This window comes from Eschscholzia californica, unplaced genomic scaffold, assembly GCF_041429995.1.
Source record: "Eschscholzia californica isolate CP2 unplaced genomic scaffold, dmEscCali1.0.p SCAF_4, whole genome shotgun sequence".
In the NCBI taxonomy this organism is placed as follows: domain Eukaryota; kingdom Viridiplantae; phylum Streptophyta; class Magnoliopsida; order Ranunculales; family Papaveraceae; genus Eschscholzia; species Eschscholzia californica.
This window is the reverse complement of record NW_028238461.1, coordinates 21821750-21847798: the sequence shown is the minus strand read 5'-3', so window position 1 is coordinate 21847798 and position 26049 is coordinate 21821750. Positions and strand designations below refer to the sequence as shown.

General features: G+C 35.8%; 1 protein-coding gene and 3 long non-coding RNA genes across 4 annotated transcripts in view; 2 read left to right on the top strand and 2 right to left on the bottom strand.

Annotated features, from left to right (window-relative positions):
- The window catches only part of LOC147543643 (uncharacterized), a 35055-nt gene extending 29760 nt beyond the window's left edge, over positions 1 to 5295 (top strand). Inside the window, exon 2 of the long non-coding RNA XR_015239694.1 lies at positions 5050 to 5295. This is a non-coding gene — a long non-coding RNA (uncharacterized LOC147543643). The remainder of the gene's footprint in view (positions 1 to 5049) is intronic.
- On the top strand, positions 1184 to 4062 carry LOC147543644 (uncharacterized). Its single transcript, XR_015239695.1, has 2 exons — positions 1184 to 1223; positions 1330 to 4062. It is a non-coding gene; the product is annotated as an uncharacterized LOC147543644 (long non-coding RNA).
- Positions 2359 to 10024, bottom strand: LOC147543642 (uncharacterized). The gene is made up of 7 exons (XR_015239689.1): positions 7229 to 10024; positions 7075 to 7144; positions 6316 to 7030; positions 3514 to 5949; positions 3035 to 3200; positions 2801 to 2940; positions 2359 to 2702 (listed from the first exon to the last, which is right to left on the bottom strand). It is a non-coding gene; the product is annotated as an uncharacterized LOC147543642 (long non-coding RNA).
- Positions 10025 to 13110: 3086 nt separating this feature from the next.
- On the bottom strand, positions 13111 to 13623 carry LOC147543641 (uncharacterized). Its single transcript, XM_086635486.1, has one exon. It carries the CDS (start codon positions 13621 to 13623, stop codon positions 13111 to 13113), a length of 513 nt encoding a protein of 170 aa, XP_086491612.1.
- Between the last annotated feature and the right edge of the window lie 12426 nt (positions 13624 to 26049).

Sequence of the window (26049 nt, the reverse complement as noted above, 5' to 3'; positions counted from 1 at the left end):
CATTTGGACCATTGGAGAGCATATAACTTCGAAACGGGAACAGAAGAAGAAAGTAACAGATCCTTATTCTCCTGGAACCAAAAGAATAACAGTAGACTTAAAAACAAGAAGAGAAATCCATTTGTTCTCCTTCCCCTCGGGACATACACCAAATATAGATTGTGGTTGTCCAAATTGTGCACCCTGAAAGTAGAAGGGATTAAATGTTTCGTGCTGCAAACAGATATGTTGCACAAAAGAACAAGATAATAATTCAAAGTTGCAACTTTTCAGATCTCCAACTAAAACCCTCTTGAACGCTGCAGCAAGGATAGTGTAATGAACTCTCTAAGAAAGGAGAAGAAAACTCAACAAGAGTACTGACCAACCCCTTAAATAGCTCGCTAGAGAACTCCAAAGTTCCTCCATCTCGCTTCACGTTGTTGAGTATGGACAGGAGCAACCACCATAATGCAACTCCACACAACTTCATATAGAAAACTCCCTCCAAAGAGACCAAGTCATTTCAGAGCAATTTCAAGTCCTACAACTCAGAAGAGCAAGACGAGTGCGGGATAGCAGGCATCCCTGAACATTTAATGGAAATAATTTGGTGCAACAACAAATAAAATGTTGTCAAGCAACTTCTAAAAGTAGGTGTATAAAACCAAAACCCCCTTCGGCAAGCCAAGACACCGGTTGAAAAAAATCAGAAAGATAATCTTCACACAACCACAAAAATTCAATGGAACAATCTAACAACAGGATCCAACAGAACAACCCCCAAAAAAATCAAAACTCCAGAAAATGATTAGAGAGAACCTCAAACGCTACTCTTTTTGCCAGGACCTCTCTTCCATGCCCAAACAAGTGCACATCCTAAAAGTATGGTAATGGCAATTTTAATATGAATAGGAAAAACTTGGACAAGAGTAAAAGTTTCAGAAAACCCCCTTAAGATAAACTGCAGTGTAAACCTGTCCTAGAATACCAAAAGCTGGTGATCGTCAGTATCTGGATCGGCAGAAACACCTAAAAACAAAAAATTGCCCTTTCACAATACCCCTTTACAATGAACAACGCAAAAGGAACTCCAAAAATAGAAGACACTCAGTTGAAAATGTCTCTAGTAGACACTTGCCATCCTCGAAGCGGACAAACAATACTAAAGTGGAATCTGTATGTTATATACCACAAGAATCTTAGTGTTAAATGTATAAAGTGTTATGGTAAACCCGTAGAAGGTAAAGAAGAGTCTTATGTTATATGTGTAAAATAGGAAAAAGGAACACTTCAAAAAGAAAACTAAATCATATCTTCTTAAGAAACGTTCAGTTCAAAAATCCCTAGGAAAAGTTAATGAATATTGCATGCTTCAATTACTATTCCCTCTAAAAAGGATAAAGAAGTTATTAGAGAAGCAAGTTAAGAGAGACTCATTCGGATAGAGCACACCTAGCTCCTCATAGTTGATTCTAGTCCACCTAGCAAACAAGAAAACAAAATAAATACGTACAACTACTAAACAAGCCACAAAAAACAAGAACGCAACTAGTTATATTGAAAGCACTGCCTTCCCCCATGTAAATACAAGAAAAGGAGGATTTGCTATTCCATAGCGAACACCCTGAGAAAGAAAGCGGAACATAAGTTACCAACTTTTCGTCGAAAGAGGTCATCATGATCATAGAAGCAACAACAGAAAACAACCCGAGAAAAATATAACTAAATAACCCCCTTTGAACAAAAGATCCTCTTGAAGACAATGACTTCCCTGCAGAACATTGCAGAACTTCTTATATTGCATATTTCAGCATCAACAAAGAACTAAAACAATCTATACTGCATTGTATAAGTTGTACTCCCTTGACGCAAAATTTCCATTTTTGATGACAATAATCTACACAAACTGAGATCGCATCAACAAGAATGCATTACCAACAACCTGGAGAGAATAACAATCTAATGAAGACATTCTAAAATGTTAACTGGTTAAAATATCACATTGGTCGATAGTTCAAGGACAACTAATAATAAGGCAACCATCCCCGATAACACCAATTCATCACTTACAGACCCAATCAATAAACCTTACAATGACCAACATGATGTCCTAAAGTTAACACCATATACAAACAGGCTACCCAAGCAGAGAATAGACTCCAGACTGACAATACCATAAAACGATATCATGTCTGTGTTTCTATACATCCAAAGAAAGTATCAATATAAACAATATCAATGGAAGGCAATCATCCCTAAGCAACTAAACAAGTTGGTGTTCTGTGCGATTTCAGAAAGATGAAACCTAAATAAGTGACCATCTAAAGTTGTGGTAAACAGTAACTGAGTAAGAGAATATTAAAGCATGTATAAATTTCTATACCAACAACAAATTGTTCCTATCATTCCCCTCAACGCGTCATCTGACAAACCACAGCAGGTGATCGATATGAAGAACTGTGAATCCCCTGAACAGAAATCAAATCAATAAACCATAATTTGGTTAGTTCGTCAGTGACCCATCTGAAGAGGATGACCCTGATGCCGATCGTATGGTGCACATAGCACCATTGAGATCGACATCAGAACCATCTCTAACACAAATCAAAGTAATTATCAATGAATTAATAACCCCCTTGGTTATCTAATATAAACTTGAATCCCATGTGTAGTAGAATTCAATAACAATCCAAATCTCCAAAATTGCATAATTATCAAATCTGTATAAACGATAAATCAATCATTAACATAAATCCAACCCATACTATACTACGACTGATCAAAGAAAACAATTAAGATCCAAATCCAATAGCATCACCGTTCATCTACGCAAGGACCGTTTACCAGCCACATGTCACTAACAATCGAACCTAGACAAAAGAGAAACAAAAAAAGGAAACAAGTGTGAAGAGCCTGAGCACAAGCTACTATCCCGCTAGAACTGGATTTGCAACATCCCTGTAGATATCCATCACATAAGAAATCCACTAAATGAACCACGCTAGACAGCATATAACTTCGAAATGGGAACAGAAGAAGAAAGTAACGGAACCTTATTCTCCTGGAACCCATAAAATAACATAACATAACCCATAGAAAGTTACTTCCTTCTGTTCGCTAGAGAACTCCAAAGTTCCTCCATCTCGCTTCAAGTCGTTGAGTATGGACAGTAGCAACCACAACAATGCAACTCCACACAACTTCATACAGAAAACTCCCTGCAAAGAGACCAAGTCATTTTCAGAGCAATTTCTAGTCATACAACTCGGAAGACCAAGACAAGTGCTGGATAGCAAGCATCCCTGAACATTTCATGGAAATAATTTGGTGCAGCAACACACAAAATGCTGTCAAGCAACTATTAAAAGTCGGTGTATAAAACCCCCCTCAGCAAACCAAGACACCGGTCGAAAAAAAACAGAACGATAATCTTCACACGACCACAAAAATTCAATGGAACAAGCTAACAATAGGATTCAACAGAACAGCCCCCCAAAAAAAACAGAACTCCAGAAAATGATCGGAGAGAACCTCAAACGCTACTCCTCTTTGCCAGGACCTCTATTCCATACCCAAACAAGCACACATCCTAAAAGTATGGTAATGGCAATTTTAATATGAATGGGGAAAACTTGGACTAGAGTAAAAGTTTCAGAAAACCCCCTTCAGATAAATTGATCTCAGTGTAAACCCGTCCTAGAATACCAAGGGCCGGTGATCGTCAGTATCTGGATCGGCAGAAACACCTAAAAACAAAAAATTGCTCGAAGAAGCAAGGGAAAACTCTCTTCAAGAAAGATAATATTAACCCTAACCGCGTAGGGAATAAATAATCCATTCAAAGTTTGAGTTCTTCAGAAATGATTAAGGTAAGTTAACAGTATTGAGAAGAAAAATTGATACTAGGTGACAAGTAAGCCTCGATGTTTCCTGAATCAAGATATGACCAGTTACAGACAGCTGAAACCTCCAACGCATATCCCTGAAAGTAAGGAGAAGAAATCTCATGTACCCAACATTCGAATATATGAGCTCAAAATAGAAAAGACCAAGTTAGCATACAAAACCCCCTATACAACATTCGAATATATCTGCTAAAAATGAGGAAAAAGTAACCAGATTGATCGGAAGAAAAGATAAACTGAGGATGAGATGCTACTCTTTCGGCATAAGACGGCAAAAAAGAGTATTTACACTTCCTAAGCCACCAAAGTATTGACAAGTGACCATAGCTGAGATTCCTACTTGCACACCCTAAAAAGAATTGAATTACACTGCCATAGTGCTCCCTGGAACAGAATATACACAAAAAGGAAAAATAGTTTTGAAGGAATTTCAGTGTTACTCTTTCCACGTCAGGAGATTATCCAATTTTTAGTAACTAACACTCCATAAGGATGTCCCTGTAATTAAGTGAAGGAATCCCAATTTATCAACATTTAAACTAGATAAAACCCAACACAAAAAATGTCACTCTAAGTAATCAGCTTGAAATAGAAAACCCCCTTTAAGAACCAAGACTTCTGCACATATATCGAAGCACTGTAAAACTACCAACCAAGATGAACTAAGTCCAAGACATGTAAACAAAAGAAACCCAAGAACTACAACACAAGAATTTTAGAGATATATCCAAATGGAACTCAGGAAGAAAACCCCCTTCATCAAAATGAAAGTTGAAACAGATGCCCCTTCCGAAAATGCCAAATTAACTTCTCCCCGTAAACCTCAGTTGTCCTAAAGTAACAATTAACAGGAGGGTTAGGAGGGATTGACAAAATGTTTTTTTTCAAGTTTCTCAATTTATGCTAACTAGAAACTGTAAGAACACAAAAGAAATTGAAGTTGATGTGTTATTTTAAGTTCTCAAACAACGACAAAAATGACACGAGCATCTTCAGATAACCCCCTTGGCCCCTTCACATGGCTAACTTGACAAAGTTGGCCACCATCCACCTAGCAAACAAATATACTCAAATGAGAACTAATATCTATTCGGGACACTCTAAAGTGATGGAATTAGATTGCTTTGTTACGCTTCGCCTTGACAACATTAACACGGAAGAGGACTCTCCCACCACAAATATCCCTAACAAAAATAATATTGTGTTCCAAAAAGATCAACTCGGTGAAGAAAAAGAAACTGAATGAAGAAAATTCAATCAGATAACCAAATTCAAGAAAAAATAATAACCCAGTCCTTCAATAGAATGCCACTAGGACACGAGAATACTCGAGTATTGCAGGTTCCTGGAAAAGAATTAAATAGATTCACCAATTCTATATTTGCATAACTAACCACTTTCACAACCAGATATTAAGGAGAAGATTCCATTGGAAAAATAGAAGATAGGAAAACCCCCTCAATTCTTAAAACAAAGTAATGCCTTCCAGAGCAAATTCAATTCTCACATCCCTGAGAAAATATGAACATTGCAGGCTTCAATAATTCCTCCTCCAAGAAAAAAAATCAAAGAAGCAAGTCAAAAGGCAACAAACCCCCTCAATTTTTGTAACAGAAGGAACTTTAGAACCCAAGTGGAACTCGACAAGAATATCCTTTCCACGAACACACATTAACGTTTCCTCAAGACACCAGTCATCCTTGAAACTAACAAATAACACAAAGGAAGACCTTACATGTTAGAGAATAGAAAGATAGAGCGAGATTCTAGAACGTGATATGATAGAAAGTAGAAACTGAAAAGGATTAAATTTTTTAGACAAATTCAAGTGGGACTCCCCGCACAATAATCTCTTCAAGCAAAATGCCTCCACTGGATGCCCGTTGTTTTAGGAACCAACTAATAGCAGAAATCAAGGCTGCACATGTTAAGGAATGAAAAGATTTAGAAGGATTTTTAAGATATGGCAAAATATAAACCAAAAAGAAGTTTCTGTGGTACTGTTTAGCCGAGGTACATGAGAAGAACAGGTTCATCTAATCTATATGGACATCGCACATTCCTGATAAGTTTTACGTAGATCAAATGTTATTAATCCAAACAAGTAGAGCTTCGGAGAGAAGGATAAAGAACGATGTTGTGGACTCTATGTAAAATAAGAAAACCCCCTTGAAGGACAAGCGAAGTCATGCCTCCATGGAGCAAGCCCAATTTGAGACCCCTGGGAAATCAAACAACATGCTTCAATTATTATTCCTTAATGAGAATAAAGAACGAAATTGTGCACTCTACGTAAAATAGGAAAACCCCCTTGACGGCAAGTCATGCCTCCTTGGAGGAAGTCCAATTTAAGACCCCTGGGAAATCAAACAACATGATTCAATTATTATTCCTTAATAAGAATAAAGAATGACATTGTGCACTCTACGTAAAATAAGAAAACCCCCTTGACGGCAAGTCATGCCTCCTTGGAGGAAGTCCAATTTGAGACCCCTGGGAAATCAAACCAAATCTTCTGCACATGTACCAAACCACTGTAAAACAACCAACCAGGATGAACTAAGTCCAATATATGTAAACAAAAGAAACCCAAGACCTACAACACAAGAATTTGAGAGGTATATCCAAATGAAACTTGGGCAGAAAACCCCCTTCATCAAAATGAAAGTTGAAACAGATGCCTCTTCTGAAAACGCCAAATTAACTTCTCACCGTAAACCGTTGTTGTCCTAAAGTAACAATTAACAGGAGGGTTCAGGCAACAGGTTAGGGATAGATAAAATATATTTTTTCAAATTTCTCAACTAAAGCTAGCTAGAAACTGTAAGAACACAAAAGAAATTGAAGTTGTACTGTTTGATTGTTAATCCCAAAAGCATGAGGCAGGACGGGAATCAAATACTTGAATCCCTGGAAAGTATTTGGATAGGCAGTTATTATGAACACCCTCGTGAAAGGAGAACTTCTTACAACATAAATCAGAAAAACCCCCTTCGGAGGAAACTAATGCATCTCGTTGGATTCGTCAAAGATGCAAATCCTTGAGGAGCATCACATGATCTAGCATGTGTTATTTTAACTTCTCAAACAAGACAAAAATGACACAAACATCTTCAGATAACCCCTTTGGCCCCTTGACATGGCTAACGACAAAGTTGACCACCATCCTCCTAGCAAATAAATTTACTCAAATGAGAACTTATAACTATTCGAGACACTCTAAAGGGAAGAAATTAGAAAGCGTTGTTACGTTTCGCCTTGACGACATTAACAATAAAGAGGACTCTCCCAGCACAAGGATCCCTGAGAAAAATAAATTTGTGTTCCAATAGAAGATCAACTCGGTGAAGAAAAAGAAACTAAAAGAAGAAATTTAATCAGATAACCAAGTTCAAGAAAACAAAACACCCAGTCCTCCAATATAACACCACTAGGACGCAAAAGAATACTTCTAGCGTATTGCAGGTTACTGAATAAGAATTAAATAGATATTTACTAGTTTTATCTTTGCATAACTAACACAAATCATAAACCAAAAGTAAGGAGAAGATTTCAATGGAACAACAGAAGATAGGAAAACCCCCTCAATTCACAAAACGAAGTGATGCCTCCAAGAGCAAATTCAATTCTCACATCCCTGAAAGAAAATGAACTTTGCATACTTCAATAATTCCTCCTCTAAGGATAAAAATCAAAGAAGAAAGTGAAACTCGACAAGAATATCCCTTCCAAGAACACACTAACTTTTCCTCAGAACGCCAGTCATCCTTGAAACTAACAAATAACACAAAGGAAGACTCCACATATTAGAGAATAGAAAGATAGAGCGAGACTTTAGAATGTGATATGCTACAAAAGTAGAAACTCAAAATTTTGTGGAATGACAGATAAACCATAGATGAAGTAGAATTTTGTGGAATCCATGTAAAATAGGTAAACCCTTTGGATGAATACCAAATGACATCTTAGTCCATTTGAATCCCTGACAAAATCAAAAGAATTTTGCATGCTTCAATTATTGTGTCCTTTAACTAGGATAAAAATCAAGTAAGCAAGTCAGAAGATAAAAAACCCCTTCCAAGATAAAAAATCAATTATTGGGACTCTCGACGCAATAATCGCTTCCAGCAAAATGCCTCCACTGGATGCCTGGTGTTCTAGAAACCAACTAATTGAAGAAGCTAAGGCTGCACGTGTTAAGGAATGAAAAGATTTAGCAGGATTTTTAAAATATGGCACACTAAAACCCAAAAAGAAGTTCTAATGGTACTATTTTGGCCGAGGTACATGAGAAGAACAGGTTCAACTAATCTACATGGACATGGCACATTCCTTGGCGGCGAGCAAAGTCAAGCCTCCCAGAGCAAGTCCAATTTGAGACTCCTGGGAAATCAAACAACATGGTTCAATTATTTTTCCTTAAAAAGAATAGAAGTCAAATGAGTTGAAAAAAAATTAGAACCCCCTTTCACAATGAACAACGCAACTCCAAAAATAGAAGACACTCAGTTGAAAATGTCTCTAGTAGACACTTGCCATCCTCGAAGCGGACAAACAATACTAAAGTGGAATCTGTATGTTATACCCCACAAGAATCTTAGTGTTTCGCATATTCCTGAGTGTTAATGTATAAAGTGTTATGGAAAAGTTAATGAATATTGCATGCTTCAATTACTATTCGGATAGAGCACCACTTAGCTCCTCATAGTTGATCCTAGTCCACCTAGCAAGCAAGAAAACAAAATAAATATGTACAACTACTAAACACGCCACAAAGAACAAGAATGCAACTAGGTATATTAAAAGCACCGCCTTCCCCGTGTAAATACAAGAAAAGGAGGAATTGCTATTCCATAGCGAATAGCCCTGAGAAAGAAAGCAGAACATAAGTTACCAACTTTTCGTTGAAAGAGGTCATCATGATCAAAGAAGCAACAACACAAAATAACCCCCTTTGAACAAAAAATGCGTTACCAACAACCTGGAGAGAACAACAATCTAATGAAGACATTCTCAAATGTTAACTGGTTAAAATATCACATTGGTCGATAGTAGAAGGACAACTAATAAGAAGGCAACCATCCCCAATAACACCAATTCATCACTTACAGACCCACTCAATAAACCTTACAATGACCAACATGATGTCCTAAAGTTAACACCATACGCAAACAGGCTACCCAAGCAGAGAATAAACTCCAGATTGACAATGCCATAAAACGATATCATGTCTGTGTTCCTATACATCCACAGAAAGATCTTATAGTTTCCCAAAGCTCCTTTCGACACCACACAGAAAGTATCAATATAAACAATATCAACCGAAGGCAATCATCTAAAGTTGTGGTGAACAATAACTGAGTAAGAGAAAATTAAATCATGTATAAGTTTCTATACCAACAACAAATTGTTCCTATTATTCCCCTCAACGCATCATCTGACAAACGACAGCAGGTGATCGATATGAAGAACTGTGAATCCCCTGAATAGAAATCAAATCAATAAACCATAATTTGGTTAGGTCGTCACTGAACCATCTAAAGAGGATGACCCTGATGTGGATCTCAATGGTGCTCATAGCACCATTGAGATCGACATCAGAACCATCTCTAACACAAATCAGAGTAATTATCAATGAATTAATAACCCCCTTTGTTATCAAATATAAACTTGAATCAGATGTGTAGTAGAATTCGATAACAATCCAAATCTCCAAAATTGCATAATTATCAAATCTGTATAAACGATAAACCGATCATTAACGTAAATCCAACCCAAACTATACTACGACTGATCAAAGAAAACAATTAAGAACCAAATCAAAACTTCTAGATTCTTGAGTGGAAAACCAAAAATAAGCAAACCAAATCAATCAGGCACCATCAATCAGCAAAAGCTTGAAGGATCTCGAACAAGCCCTAAAACGAAGACAGAAAAATAAGGATCAGGCACAATAAACCCTAACAGATGATGAGACGAGGGAGAAAGGGAAAGAGAGAACCAAAAAACAGAAATCAAAGACGATTGGGTCCTTCATCAAAAAAAAAAAAAAAGACGATTGGGTCGAATGGCAAGAAAGCCTCTATTTATAAGGTTTATGAATTTATTTCAACGAACAGGATAAAGCGGTGTATTTCGAATCTAACGGTTCAGATGAAAAGTTTTTAATAAGGAAATTGGGAACGCGGTTTTGTCTTCTTTTTTTTTTGATGAAAGGCGGTTTGGTCTTTCAACAAAAAAAAAAAAAAAAAAAAAAAAAAAAAAAAAAAAAAAAAAAACGTGGTTTGGATGGATTTGTCTCGATAAACGACCAAATTTTGGTGGAGTGGGCTTATCTGCCCCAATTGTAATGAGATTGAATCTATAGAACACGCTCTTCTTCATTGTCCTCTAGCTAAGAATATTTGGTTCTATTTCAATATTATCTCAGAAAATATTAAGAATGTAGCAGAATGGATCTTTTCTTGGGAACACAACCCTCAATATTGTGATTCAACCGTCCAAAACCTTCTATCCACTATTCTATGGATAATATGGAAAATTAGATGTGATCATTGCTTTCAATACGAAATCATTGATCTTACCCACATTATAAAAATGATTTATAATTTCCCCAAAAAAATGTCTTTACACAGTAACAAAACCAAACCCATACATACTAGATGAAACCCACCAGATTTTCCCTGGTTGAAAATAAATGTAGATGCATCCTTTATCAATGTGAATGAAATTACAGGTACGAGTTTAATTATTCATGACTCGGGTGCAAATTTCATAGAAGCTCATACAGCTATATCCAGGAACAGGAATAGTGAAGAAGGCGAAGCTGTCGCTATCCTTAATGGCCTAATCTGGGCAGCTGAACATAACTATCAAGACATCATCATTGAAAGTGATAACATTAATATTATCAAACATATTCAGAATTCCAAAAGGGAGATACAATGGCAATCTAGAGTTCACATCAACAAAATCCTTGAAATTAAAAGCCGGATAAACAGGGTGAAGTTTAACTACATTAACAGGAAATTCAATCTACCAGCGGACAAGTTAGCGAAACGTGCGAGAAAGAAGAATAAATCAGAATATTGGCATAGAATACCTTTCTTTTTAATTCCTATGTACTGTAATAAAACTTTTATTTCTTAATGTTACTTGTACCTCTTAACAAAAAAAAAAAAAAAAAAATTTTGGTGGAGTGGGGGACCTGGCAATTCATTGAGTCCGATTAGGCACCTCAATTTAGGGAAATTTGCTCAATTACCGTAGTCAAAATCCACCCAAGTTTTCATGGCCACTTGGGGAAAGCAAAAGGCCAGCGTTTTTGGGAAAGCTAAATAGTTTCCGGGGTGTGAAGACCTGGTCAAAAATTGGTCAATTTTGTTTGACAATTTTATTTAGGGAAAAGCAAAATACTTCTCCACCTCAGCTCTCTCTCTCTCTCCACGTCACCTCACTCTCTCCACCTCACCTCTATCTTCTTCGATTAGGTCGCCGGACGGAAAATTTTCCGACCGGCGACCATTTAAAAAAAAAAAAAAAGTTCACTCTCTCTCTCTCTCTCTAGAAACTCCGGCGAAGGGGTTTCCCTTCGCCGGAGTTCCGGTCTGTTGAAGAACAGACCAGATTTGGTCTGTTCTTCAACAGACCGGAACTCCGGCGAAGGGAAACCCCTTCGCCGGAGTTTCTAGAGAGAGAGAGAGTGAATTTTTTTTTTTCCTTCACGGTCGCCGGCCGGAAAATTTTCCAGCCGGCGACCAAATCGGAGAAGACAAAGAGGTGAGGTGGAGAGAGAGTGAGGTGAGGTGGAGATAGAGTGAGGTGAAGTAGAGAGAGAGTGAGGTGAGGTGGAGTGTTTTTTTTTTTGTTTCCCCTTAAAATTTATTTCCCTGGAAAATCTCAAAAATTCTACATATTCCCTTTAAAAATTCACACCACGGAAACTATTTAGCTTTCCCCAAAGCGCTGGCCAAGCAAAATAGTTTTCGGGTTGTGAAGACTTGATCAAAAATTGGTCAATTTGTTTGACAATTTTATTTTATGGGGAATATTATTTATTATTTACCTCTCTCTCCCCACCCCACCTCACCTCTCTCTCTCCACCACTCTCTTTGTCTTCTCTGATCAGGTTGCTAGCCGACGACTTGGAAAGATAAAAAAAAGAGCTAATTCCTATATGGCCCCCTACTTTGTGACCAGCTTCCTTTATGGTCCCTTTTTTTCGTAAATTCAAATATGGCCCCCTTTTTTGATGTAATTGTCCTAACTACCCTTCCTTTAAATCTTTTTTCAAAATTAAAAATAAAAATAAAATTATAATTCCACCTCATTTCCTCTCCACCACACATCTCTCTCCATGTCAACTCTCTCTCTCCACATCACCTCTCACTCTCTCCACATCACCTCTCACTCTCTCCACATCACCTCTCAATCTCTCCAACTCACCTTCATCTTCTCCGATTGAAGTCGTCGGCCGGAAATTTTTCCGGCCGACGACTTCAATCGGAGAAGATGAAGGTGAGTTGGAGAGAGAGAGAGGTGATGTGGAGAGAGTGAGAGGTGATGTGGAGAGAGAGAGAGGGGTGAGTTGTAGAGAGAGAGAGAGGGGTGAGTTGTAGAGAGAGATGAGGTGGAGAGAGAGAGAGGGGTGAGGTGGAAATAACTTTTTTTAAATGCTTTAAATTTAGAATTAAGAAGGGTAGTAATGACATTTACTTGAAAATAGGGGGCCATATTTGAATTTACGAAAAAAAGGGGGCCATAAAGGAAGCTGGTCACAAAGTAGGGGGCCATATAGGAATTAACTCTAAAAAAAATAATAATTTCTCTCTTTCTCTCTAGAAACTCCGCCGAAAGGGAGAGAGAAAGGTGAGGTGGGGAGAGAGAGGTAAAAAATATTCCCCATAAAATATGTTTCCCCGAAAAATTTTCAAAATTTTGCATATTTCCTTTAAAATTTCACATCCTGGAAACTATGTAGTTTTCCCCAAAGCGCTGGCCTTGTGAAACTACCCTTTTCAAAATTTTCGCACCTTTTTACCCTTCATATAAAAGGATATTCTTCCTTCTCCACCCCATGCCTTAGTGGAACAACCCAATCATCTCCATCATCTTTTTGATGAACGGTGGCAAATGCCACATTTTATTAGCTACTATAGCTCAAAGAAATGTTGGTTATACCTGTCGCCAACTGACTTACAATGCAACTAAGAGTCTGGAAGATCTACGTAGTTTGATATAAATTCAAATTTAAAGCATATTGCGCTAGTAAGTGAGCAACCTGGTTTGCCTTGCGAGGGCTAAAAGAAAATAAGCAATTTTGAAGCTTAGAGTATTCAGTTTTGATCTCCATAATTATAGGTCTGATTTTCCACGGCGCATCTTCTATCTCCTTCGAACATGCATTTATGACTGTCAATGCATCACCCTCAATGACACTTCCATATTCAGGAATATTCAATGTCAATGTTATTGCCAACTTAGCCGCCTTAGCTGCCTTAGCCTCTGCTTCCATTGCCGACGGCGCTGACATAAGTGAGGTAGTTGTCATTACAAAGGTTCCTTCTCCATTTCTGCAGACTGCAGTCAATGCTCCTCGTCCATCAATAAAGGTCGCGTCAAAATTAATTTTGATCCTTTCTTGATCTGGTGGTACCCAACATGGCTCTTGGTCGTGGGAACTCGTTTCACCATGTGCTTCTAGAGGTGATGTCAAACCTGTAAAGTCAGTAGCCATTGTATGAGCCTCTTCAATAATTCTATAAGAGTTTGGATTAATGCTTTCAAACACACACTTGTTGCGAGCTTTCCATGGGAATTAAGCTACACATATTCTAAACGTTATAACCTCCTCATCTTCGTCATTTGCTATCCATTGACATATCAAGTTCGGGAAACTTTCATCACCTTCTACTCTTAAATTTAATGGAGAGCATAACAAGGTCTCTCTAGCCACTCTACATTTTCAAAATAAGTGATCCAAGTCCTCATATTCTTCTTTACACATCTCACAAGTTTTTGAAGCTTGTAGATTAAACTTCAGAACTCTCAGTTTGGTTGGTAATGCATCATGCAAGATCATCCATACAAACATTTTAACTCTTGGAGCCAAATGGATTTTATTCCACATCATATTCCAAGTTAGCCTGTAGGGTAACTCCATTGTATAAGAAGAAGACGGTTTTTCTTGAGTGATAGATTTATAAAGAGACTTCGAAGTAAACTCTCCTTTTGTTGTGTGCACCTAAATCAGTTTATCAATCATTCTCTGTTTATTTAATGGTATTTCTAGGATTGCTCTAGTCGATAGTTCATCAAAAATATCTTCAATAAGTCTTCTATTCCACTCTCCTTCAAGATCAATAAGGTCCCGAACAAGAAATTGGTTTGATGTCTCTTGATTTACCACTCTTTTACTCAGCTTGAACCCTCTTAAATTCGGCACCCACAGGTCATCCCAAATACGAATTGCAGAACCATCCCCAACCGAGTAGCAAACTCCACCTTCTTAGAATTTCCTCATATCTAATATGCTTCTCCAAGTGGAGGTGCTGGATGATTTAGTTTTATGGGTCCAAAAGTTTCCATTTTTGAGATATTTTGCCTTCAACAACTGAACCCACAGTGAACTTGGTTCTTGTAGAAATCGCCATGTCAATTCTCCTATCATTGATTGATTGACCATGCCCATATCTCTTATACCTAAACCACCTTTTGTTTTATTTGCTTTCATCTTCTTCCAACTCAAATAATGCATCTTTGGTTTTTCCGTACTATGTCACCACCAAAAGTTTCTCTGACATTGTTTAATTTTTTTCATTGACACCCTTAGGCACAATATTCGTTGATAGAAAAGATATAAGTATCGATGCGAGTTCACTTTTGAGTAACACTGTTCGACCGGCATGAGATAATGAGCTATGCTTCCATCCCATTATTTTTTTTTCTATTTTGTTCACAATAAAAATCATAAGAGGCAATTTTATGCTTCGGCTTTAATAAGTAATTTCCCAAGTAGACATCATCTTTTTTCGCTCCTTGACTCCTAAGATGCTTGAAATTTTCTCCCTTCTAATCGAGTCACAATTTGTGCTAAATTGGATTGATGATTTTTTTAAAGTTAATTAATTGTCCCAAACACTTCTCATATGTATCCAATATAACTATCAGTTGAGCCACATTGAAATCTGAGGCTTTCCCGAAGTAAAATAGATTATCTGCAAACATAAGATGACTCACATTTGGTGCATACCAATTAATTTTAAGGCCACTGTACAACCCATTATTCTCTGCCTGAACCACAAGTTTTGTAAGATATTCTGAACACAAAATGAACAAATACGGACTATGTGGACAACCTTGTCGGAGTCCCCTTTTACTGAAAAATAGCCTTTCAGACGTCCGTTTAATAATATCGAGAAAGAATCTCCAATGTTTATGGTTTACTACTCTCTTTCTTGTTGGAATCTTAGATCTAACATTCTTTAACCCTTTCGAAAGGGTTTTTGCTAGAGATTCAAGTACGTTCATCTCTTCTCCATCTCACTACGATTTTTGAATGTAAGTCTGATCTTAGTTGAATATTAGGACTTATGTCAAATAAAATTAGGATTTATGTTTTCGTCAAAGTAAAAGCATTTCTACTTAATTGAATTTCCTAATAACCTTTAAATTTCTGAAATGTTCGTGGTATTTTTTCTTTGATTTTGGTGGTGAAATGAAAAAAGAGCAATCATCTTTGCTGGGGGAAATGATGTTGCTCGAATAAATTATATACTAATTATGTGATGAAGTTTGTCAAAATTAAACAAATGATCCTATTTAAATGAGAAATAACTAAATTAGTATAAACTTGATGTTTTGTAATGTAACTTTTTAGTTATATGCATACTTTTTAGTTATCTTGCTCTTTTGTTATGAAATTTTTTAGCTACCATTGGTGCCCTCTTGCAAGTGCAATTGTGTTTCATATTCGTTATTATTTTATGAGTTAATCTCCTTAGTAACAAGATCACATGAATGCTAGTAATTAGCGAATGAAAATTCTAGTAATTCATCGGCCTAGTAAAATATTTGTGGTCCATCCTGTAAATTATTTTATTTAAATGTTTGATAAAGTTTGTCTTATTCTTTTACCATTAAATAAAATTATTTTGATCAAATACAATACTAATTTTTATTGAGTTTTTTGGTTGCCGCAAAAGTGGAAAGAGATAAGCTATTTGACTAAGTCTAATATTACTTCCTGATTTAATAAACCTGCTAGGGTGTGATGGCAGTTCCCTATTGGTTGGTGTACCCCTTATTCCTCTACTTCCCTTAATGGGTGGAATAGCCGAAAGATTTCTTGACTTTATAAAAGAAGGGGAGTCCCACCTCTCAACCGTTACAAGCAATTCTGAAAGAGGTGAAGACTCTTTTATTACTTACTTTTGGTTTTGACTAAGAAGGGAAAGACATTTGGATTATTCTATTATACTATCTTTCAACACAAAGCTACGTAACTATTTACATTCTAATTTGATTTTATTTGTTGTTTCATTATATGATGATGATTAATTTAGGGCAAGATCAAATGTTTCTGTATTTAGGTTAATGTTAAAAGTTCTACAGAGATTCTAACACATCCACCTGTGGACTAGCTATGGTGTGCTTGTTTCGAACATATGTGCTTGTTAGTTTTGACTGAATTATGAACATAGAAGTGTCGTGCTTTTATTTTTTTACTCTCTAATCTCTATGTATTTTTTCTCCACCGTCTTACCGATTATTAAGCGACTGAGACCCCATTTTCTGCTTTGTTAATATGTTGTTTCTTCTTAAGAAGTATAGAATGATGCCTTCAAAGATGAATATGTTGGGAGAACTATTGTTTTAGCCTTAATTCTCTCTTATCATTCAATATCAATACACTCTCAATGGTATAGGTTTCTTTTACATCCCTGTAAAAAGGTTTATTATCATTATTCATGAGGGTATTCAAAGAGTTTATCTGTTGTATACGTTCAAATATGGGTATATTGAATCGTTGATATGTACTTTTATGAGGATTTATCAATTGTGTGACCTCAAAGAGTTTATCAGATCGGTGGAAACATGAAGGCACCAATTTGAGGGATAAGCTCGAAAGAAGAAATTCTCCTAAATGAAGATTTTCGTTGCAACAAAGATTTTCTCCGCATCAAAGATATTCCTTAACCAAGGTATTCCTCTGAAAGGGATCAAAGAGGCCGGAGTGCATTTCAGGGACAAAAACTACTTCTCACGAATGGGGTAAATGCTTTGTAGAATTTAATTGAACCTACAAGCTTATCGGTAACAAGAGTGAAGGAGTGGAAGGACGCTCTGAAGATGTTCAACCTATTTATTTTATAATTGTATAAGAAATCAGACAATAACTTTAACAAAGTCGTTGTCTCGTGACATTGTGAAATCTTTACTTTTTTGTTATTTCAATAGTACCTGTTTTTTTGTTAAGGGATTAAGAGGCTCTGGAGCGGAGCAACTAGCATACGGGTTGCGACTCTAGATCTAGTGGTGGTAGAAAAGGTTATGTAGGGTGGTTACAGTGGCTTTGGGTGAGTTTTTTTTCAAAAATTTGCCTTTGATTCCAAATTTACCTCTCTTTCGGAGTTTTTCATCTCGAGATTTAGACTCTATCATCTTCTTAAATCTTTCTTCTCCTTTTCAATAGATGCCCAAAATTCTCAATTCCTTCAATAATTTGTTATTGACTACTGAAGATAATCCTACTTATCATTGAGGGTCAGGATCTTGTTGGGGTGTACTTTGAAACTAATAAGACCTGTGTTATCAACATCTTGAGTGCTAAAGAGTAGATCTCAGTCAAGCAATGATACGCTTATCGCGTGTCATTAATGGTCATAACATGTTCACCCTCACTGAAGTTGATGATAATAAGTTTTTAATAAGATTTCAAATGGCAACGGAATTAAGTCTTGCAATCAAAAGTTCTTTGTGGGTAATAATAGATGAATTGGTGATCTTAAAGGAGTGTAACGTAACACTTGCTCTCGGTGCACATACCTTTGATTGGGTTTGGTTTTAGGTGCAACTGCACTACATCTGTATCGGTCATTTGAACTATACTACGGTAAATTGCCTCGCTGGTTCTCTTGGCAACTTCTTTTTTTGTATTGTCAGCGTGCCTCGATTCCATGACTTAGATGGTAGAAGACTAAACCTCCTACCTTCAACCAAAGGTTGTTGGCTGGGAACTTTATCCACACTATCATGGAATAGGGAGCTTCTTGAAGATATGTGGAGTAATTTTTGTGAATTTTGTTCTTATATGGATGAGGGAGCTTCTGGAAGATATGTGGAGTAATTTTTTAAGTTGGAAAATGCAGTAGATCTTCAGTTGTAAATTTTTTTGTTGATCAAGAATAGTTTTTGTTTGACATTGCAATTGTTCATTTTGTACTCACTTAAGTAGATTTGGTTGAAAATTGCAATCCCAAACATATATCTGTAATTTTTTTTGGTGACGTTGTTCATTGCCCTCTTATTCTAAAAAATAGAGCTCTCTTGTTCTAAAAGTGTGAACTTATGAACTTCAATGAAGAAGTCCTCTAATTCAATTGTTTGTGTTTGGTATTGTTTTTTTATTTTTTAGTTTTTGTAATGATTGTACTCGGTCCGCCCAGAGCCTGTCATGGTTGTGTCAGGTCAGTGCCCATAGAGGGCTTTGTGCAAAGAAATCTCGAATATGTCCGACCTGAGCCCGCCCACTAAGTCAGTTAGTCTTCTACTTTAGGTATTCAGAACACTTGAATCCAAACTATTAGTACCCATCGGCGCCCGAGCCCGACCTGTCTCCCACCCTAAGAGAAAATGATGGTGGTTGTTGGAGGCGAGAGTGAGAAGAGAAATTAAAAACAAAATCTTAAGTTAGTCGTCGACGACTTATTCCCAGCTATAAAGAAGAGAGAGAGAGGAGAAGAAGCTAGTACTTTATATAGAAAAAATGTTATTAGAAAAAGTAAATATTGGTAGTTAAATTTAATTAACAAAATTTTGAACTTGAAAGCCAAATTAAAACTTTGGATAAGTATAGGAGACAGATTTCCTATTTAGTCACGAAGTACAAGTACATTAGAATTAACCCTTGATTCAAATAGACATTTTGACACAAAGGAAATGCTAGAGAATCTAGCGATTTCAACCCAATCGGTTGACAAGGACAGCTGGATAATTAATGGAATACGTGATATAAGACGGATCGAGATGAAGAGATCCGACGATGAAGATGTGTCCAAACAAAGAGATACGTGCTTAACACGTATATGCACGTGACGAATCGAGAAGACGAGATCCGACGATCAAGAAGAATTCAAAATATTCCAAGATATTAGAAGATACGTGAAGATCTATAATATTTAATTTCTTATATCCAGAATATTACTTGTAACTATTTAATGGTAATATTAGATATATCTTATATTATTTCCTAGTTTGGTTAGGAGAAATTAGGAAACCCTAAACCCTAGGTTATCTATAAATAGGAGAGGGTTCTAGGAATCAAACTCATCGGGTTATGTCTGACCAATGTAACCGATCAACCCACAATTGTATGTGGTGATTATTAATAAAGAAGTTATTCTCCATGGATGTAGGTCGTTATAATCCGACCCGAATCACGTTATATTATCGTGTCACTATTTAAATATATATCTCCGATTATTATATAATCGTGAATTTAACTTGGTATCATGAGCAGGTTAATTGATCCTTATTTATGCTTCCGCAAAATTCTAACTTTTTGTTGTTGTGATTATATTATTATTCAAATTGTGTTTACTATTTGTTTAAATTTTCCAATATTGTTCTTGTGATTACGTTTCATCTTCAATTAGAGAAAATCAAGTAAAAGTAGTAGGGTTTTTTTTCTTTAACCAAGAATAGGAGAGTCAAGATTATTTACTTTATTTCTGGGATTTCTTCAAGTTCATCAAAAAAGAACAAAGGTATGTTCTACATTTATTCTAAATTTTTTCATATTTTTTTAATTTTTTTCGATTTTTTCTAGACCTAAAATAGGTCTGGAAATTGAAAACAATACATCTGGAACCAAAGATGACCAGATCTGGTCTATTTTAGTTCTAACACAACTCCAGAACTGATTTCCGTAGTTCCGGACGAAAGGAAAAACCTATCCCGGTTTTGTCTAACCCGTGACCAAACAGATCAAGGTCAATATATCTCGCTGACCAGAGTCAACGGTCTTTGACCCGACCTGGTTCTTCTTCCTCGCAACATGAACGTTAGGGTTTGCTCCCTGCACTTTCCAGCGAGATTTCTTTACCAAGCGACGGTTTCCTTTCGTCTTGAAATATCATCTATTACATGACACCCATTTTCCTTTGGATTTGGTGAAGAATCGACCGTCTCTTCTCGGTTTCACACCACCGTCGATCTCTCTCTCTAGAATTTTATGTCGGCTACAACGAGTAAGCTTTGAACGGTTGTTTTATCTCTTTGCCAACACTGCTCGACAAAACCTAGAGCTATTAGGTCTCTTTTTCCCTTCGGGCGACATCATCATCATGATCTCCTTCAACCCCTAAAGTGACCGGAATACCTTCTCGCCAGAACCTTAGCTTGACAAGAATCAGAGATAACGAAACTTTCCGTTTTTCTCGACCATCTTGACCGAGTCAACAACGTTGACCCGCGACCACAGTGGCCGAAGTCACGAGGACTTTGAAGACTTAGTCAACAGCGTTTGACCAACCTATTTCATCTTCTTCCTCGCGACAGAAACCCTAGAGGGTCTGATTCGCTGAACTTTCCAGCGACTTTTTCGCTCCAATCACTTGCTTTCATCGATTCAGACATCACCCTATTAGCCACAACTGATTTCCTTTCAGTTTTTTGAGTAATCCACTCTTACTCCTATCGGTTTTTAAACCGACAAACTTATATCTCTCTCTCTCTACAAATACAACCGTCGACGCCCTAATATGGCCTCAAATCGACTGGATTCCACCTATTCTGTCAACCTACTATCAATTAGGGTTGTTATTTACTCCTAATCGACTTTATACTGAAATCTCTAGAGATTCAGAAAACCCAATTTTGGAAAACCCTAATTTAGAAGTTTCTAAATTTTCCCAAATTACTTATTTGCGACAGTTTCTCTTCCCACTATCTCGTGGCAGTCAATTGCCACAGTTTTCAACTGTCGGAAAATTTCTTTTGTGACAGACCTCTACTATCACTTATATCCAACTGTTTCTAGTTGTGATACAATTTTTCTGTCATCTTTCTCTATTATTTGTGACACTTATAGATTAATTTCATCTATTTCTCTTTCCGGACTCACCCGTGACATTTCCAACATCACACTTTGTCTATGATGACTTCTCTTTCTTACCAATTATATTTTGGCATTTTCTTACCACGAATAGAATATCACTATTTCGATCCTTAATTCCGGAATTATATCTGTGAGCTTGCACATTTTTTGACAATGAAATTCTTTTCGATCATAACAACGTAATTATTTATGTTCTTTTCTTCTCAGTCTATTTAAGACTCTTTCTTATCTAACAATTAATCTTTTGTCGATAACTTTCACAAAACCATCTTTTTTGGTTGTTACTTTTTCAATATTTTTTGGCAATCCGACAATAATTTTCTAGTCAATTTTCAACAATATTATTTTGTTGACACTTATTAGGCAATGTTTGACTTGTCAATTTTAAACACAACAAATTATTTTGTTGTCACTCATTAAGTTTATACTTGACGTTTGTATACGACAAGATATTGATCATCACAACTTTTTTGTAGTTGACATTTTCTTTCACATTGTTCATACAATCCTTTAGATACATGACAACAATACATTAAAATTCGTTGTCATCGATTTTCGTTCAATCTATAAGCGCATTTCCAACGTTTTCGTTGTGACTTAATCATCATTCACTCATCTTCATCAAGCATGAAAAAATAACTGAGAGTTGCAAGAAGATGAATAAGAAGAATCATCAAGCAATTTTTCACTCCAAATCGGACACTTCAAAATTTATGTGTTCCGACTTGCGCGGGAGGGGGGTAATAGAGTATGTGATATAAGACGGATCGAGATGAAGGGATCCGACGATGAAGACGTGTCCAAACAAAGAGATACGTGTGTAACACGTATATGCACGTGACAGATCGAGAAGACGAGATCCGGCGATTAAGAAGAATTCAAAATATTCCAAGATATTTGAAAATATGTGAAGATCCATAATATTTGGTTTCTTATATTCAGAATATTACTTGTAATTATCTAATGGTAATATTAGATAGATTTTATATTATTTTCTAGTTTGGTTAGGAGAAATTAGGAAACCCTAAACCGTAAGTTATTTATAAATAAGATAGGGTTATAGGAATCAAACTCATCGAGTTATGTCTGACCAATGTAACCGATCAACCCACAATTGTATGTGGTGATTATTAATAAAGAAGGTATTGTCTGTGGATGTAGGTCGTTATTATCCGACCGAACCATGTTATATTATCGTGTCACTATTTAAATTTATATCTCCGATTATAATATAATCGTGAATTTAACAATAACTAAATGAAGGGTCTGAATTTATCTACTGACAGCTGCAATAATCATAACCTTACTAATGAACCGTTTACTTTGACAAGTACGATGCGGTTCTTCTTCTCCGGGGAGGAGGTAGTATTTTTTAGTTTTTTTAGTAATGTAAAACCATTTCACATCAATATGGATATAGTTGTACATATTGCGAAAAACTGGATTGGTAGTAAGACTATTTGGATCAAGCATCGACAAACAAAACCGAAGCCTTGTTTTCTTGTTTTCATTTGTCAAAGACGGTTTTATAGCATTTGAGTGTTGTACAAGCATACCTTCTTTTATTCGTCTATGAAGTGTATCTTTCGAAACATGCAAATCATTTGAATGGAACGAATATTCATGCGCCGTTGTGGACGAAGCTCTTTAATTTTAGCGGGATCAATTTGAATTCTTTTTCGACCAACACGCCCACAAAATCGGTGAGATACGTCAACAATTTCTCCTTTAGCGGTGCATTTTGGAGCACAATTCCAAATGCGATGTATGGTTTTTCTATTGTGCGAAAATAAAGTTGCCGTTTCACTAATTGTACCTTTCCGTAGTTTGCCATCATCGCTTCTTAGAGGTAATCTAGAATATTTGACGTTTTTTATTTGAAACTTTTTTTTAGAACCAAAGTTAGAGGGATTTAAATAGAGATCGGACATCGAAAACTAAAGAGATTTAGAAAGTATGAACTTGAATTTCTAGTTTGGTAAACAAAAAATTACTTTAGCTAAAGGGTACACTGTTTATGAAGATGAAAGTCCTGACATATATAGAGCTCAAATTTTTGTATTCTTTGTCTAAATCAAGTTTTGGCGGCATACTTTTTGATTGATTAAATCTAATTTTACTCTCAAAAACAAAATTTAAGTTTCAACCAAATTTTACCTCCAAAAATTTCAAGTTTCAACAATTTTTTTGTGAAAATATTTGGTCAATAGAGGAATTCTATAGAAGTCTATTTGTATTTGCTTGATTATTGGTAACAATCTAATTTGGAAGAAAAAATACCATCCAATTTTTAGGAACAATTTATATTGTTACCCAAAATAATTTGACCATTAAATTGAAATACAATTTTCCTCCACCTATTTTCGGTAAAGAAATTCATTTTAGATTTAGTCTAAAAAAAAGAATCATACAAATCTGAATATTAAATGAGGGTATAAGTGGAAGAAAAAATACGTGAAAATTTTGAAGGATTTTAGGTCTCTTAATTTGAGATGGAGAGAGTATTATTTTATTTCACTAGATTTAGGTTACAGATCTTGATATTTAGAACATCTCTTGATATTAGATCCGGAAACGATACCATTTTTTATCTAGAGAAGATTACATACGTTTTTTGCAACAGAATGTAAAGGATGTGTAATTTATACGAAATTATGTTTACTTTATTAAACATCACAATTTTGTACCAGAGAAGATTCCGTACGTTTTTTTTAACAAAATGTAAACGATGTGTACTTTACATGAAAGTATGTGCATTTATTGAACATCATACATTTGTACCATAGAAGATTCCATATGATGTTACTGTAACAGAATGTAAACAATGTGTATTATGCAAAAAATTATACTGTATGTACTTTATTGCGCTTTACACATTTGAACCACTGAAGATTTCGTACAATTATACTGTAATAGAATGTAGACATTGTGTAATGTTCCAAAAATTATATGTAATTTATTGCACATTATACATATTTTTTCACGTAACAGTGACCTTGTGATTCAAACAATAGTTTTGTTTGTCTCCCAACACATTATGAAGTTTAACAAACAGTGTGCATAATTTCTCCATTATACATGTCGTTTCTAGTAAATTATATGTTTTGTTGACAAATGTATATGTTTTTCTTTTTGTAGTTTTGCTTTTACTTATGAGATTTCCTACAGAATCATCCAATCTAAGTAATACCACAAAACTAAAATCTGATGGATGGGATAAAATATTTATTGAAGTTGGTAGGTTGTTTCCTAGTGGTGCAAAAGCATTTCGATATGCTCTTCGACAATATATTGTAACTGCTGTTTTTTACTACAGTTGATTATCAAGTCAGAAAAAAGAAGATGAAGGAGAACAAGGAAAATTGATTGTTTTTTACTATATTTTTTTTCTTGCTTTCTTTTTTCATGTGAAATCTTATTTCATTTTTTAATTTTTAGTAATTATTTTCATATGATAAATAACAATTAATTAGTTTTGATTTATGTTGTTCAACTACTAACTTTTCTTTTGCGTTAAATTGGGTTGTTGGGTTGTTGGGTTGTTTTTCTTAATGTATTTATGTTACATGATTTGTTGAGTGGACTATTCACATTTTGATTTTGATGCCTTCATTTTAGGATTAGATCTCCCTTAGCCATTCATTAGTATCTCATCTTATTTGGTCTAATTTGTTTTTATTGATTTTGCTCATTACATGTAGTTCTTAGGAAATTGTCTTGATGTATTTAAGTTGAATAATAATTGTTGTTTTGGTTCAAAAAAACTGTCTCATATTTTCACTCTTAAAATAGCTTTAATTTCTTTGTAGGTAGTTAGATATTTAATGTTGGTCGTTGATTTGGGGAAATAAGAATATCATCCGGAGTGAAAATTTTTAAACGAAAGATGTGAAATTTAGAAGATTATCCGGGAAAACAAATTTTAGAGGAAATAAAATATATTTTCTTCTTCTTCTTCAATTCAGGTAACCATCACCGCCACTATTTTCTCTTCTTTTCTGCCTCCTTTTCTCTAACCTCTCTCCCTCTCTTTCCTGTTGATCTCTCTCTACTTCTCTCCTTCTTTCTCCCCCTCTCACTATCTTCTCACTCTCTCCAGCTCTCTTGCCCTCTCACAGTCCATCTCTCTCTCATTTTCTCTCTCTCACTGTCTCTCTCTCTCTCACACTCTCTCTCTCTATCTCTCTCTCTCTCTCTCTCTTGCCTACACAGAGATACTTGACACAACCCTACCTGAAGAAAAATCCTAGTTCTTCCCCTTGCTTGTACTATTATTTGTCACTAATGTTGATTGTTCTTGATGATCTTACCAGGGAGGTATTATACTAGGTCCTTCATTTATGGTCATATCCAAAACTTCTCAAAGACTTTGTATCCTTTGAAGCTTACTAGCACTTGAAACAATTGCTATTCTGGGAACCATTTTTTACCACTTTCTAATTGCAGTGTAAATGGACCCGTAAATGATCTTGGAGACTGGAAAAATGCATGACTTTTGCATTCTGTGTTGATATGATTGCTCACTTAATAGAAGTTGGGTCGATACACATAAGAAAGATACAGGGATTAGTAGTAGCATTAAAATGTAACCTTTATAAGAAGAAAGAACTTTATTTCTGTCTAGTTTTCAAGATACAATGAGAGAGAAAGAGGCAGTGAGAGGGAGAAAAACGATAGAGAGTGAGGGAGACACGATCAGAGAAAGAGAGAGAGATGCAAATGATGATGGTGGTTGTCGGATTTGGTGATTGTAAAAAGAGAGATGAGAGAGAAAGATTTGAAAAAAAAAAAAATTAAGGTCGCCGATAATGGCAGTTTACCGGC

What these genes read in the sequence shown, in the direction of transcription:
- LOC147543641 (XM_086635486.1), bottom strand. Translation starts at nt 13,623, where the DNA reads ATGGCTACTGACTTTACAGGTTTGACATCACCTCTAGAAGCACATGGT.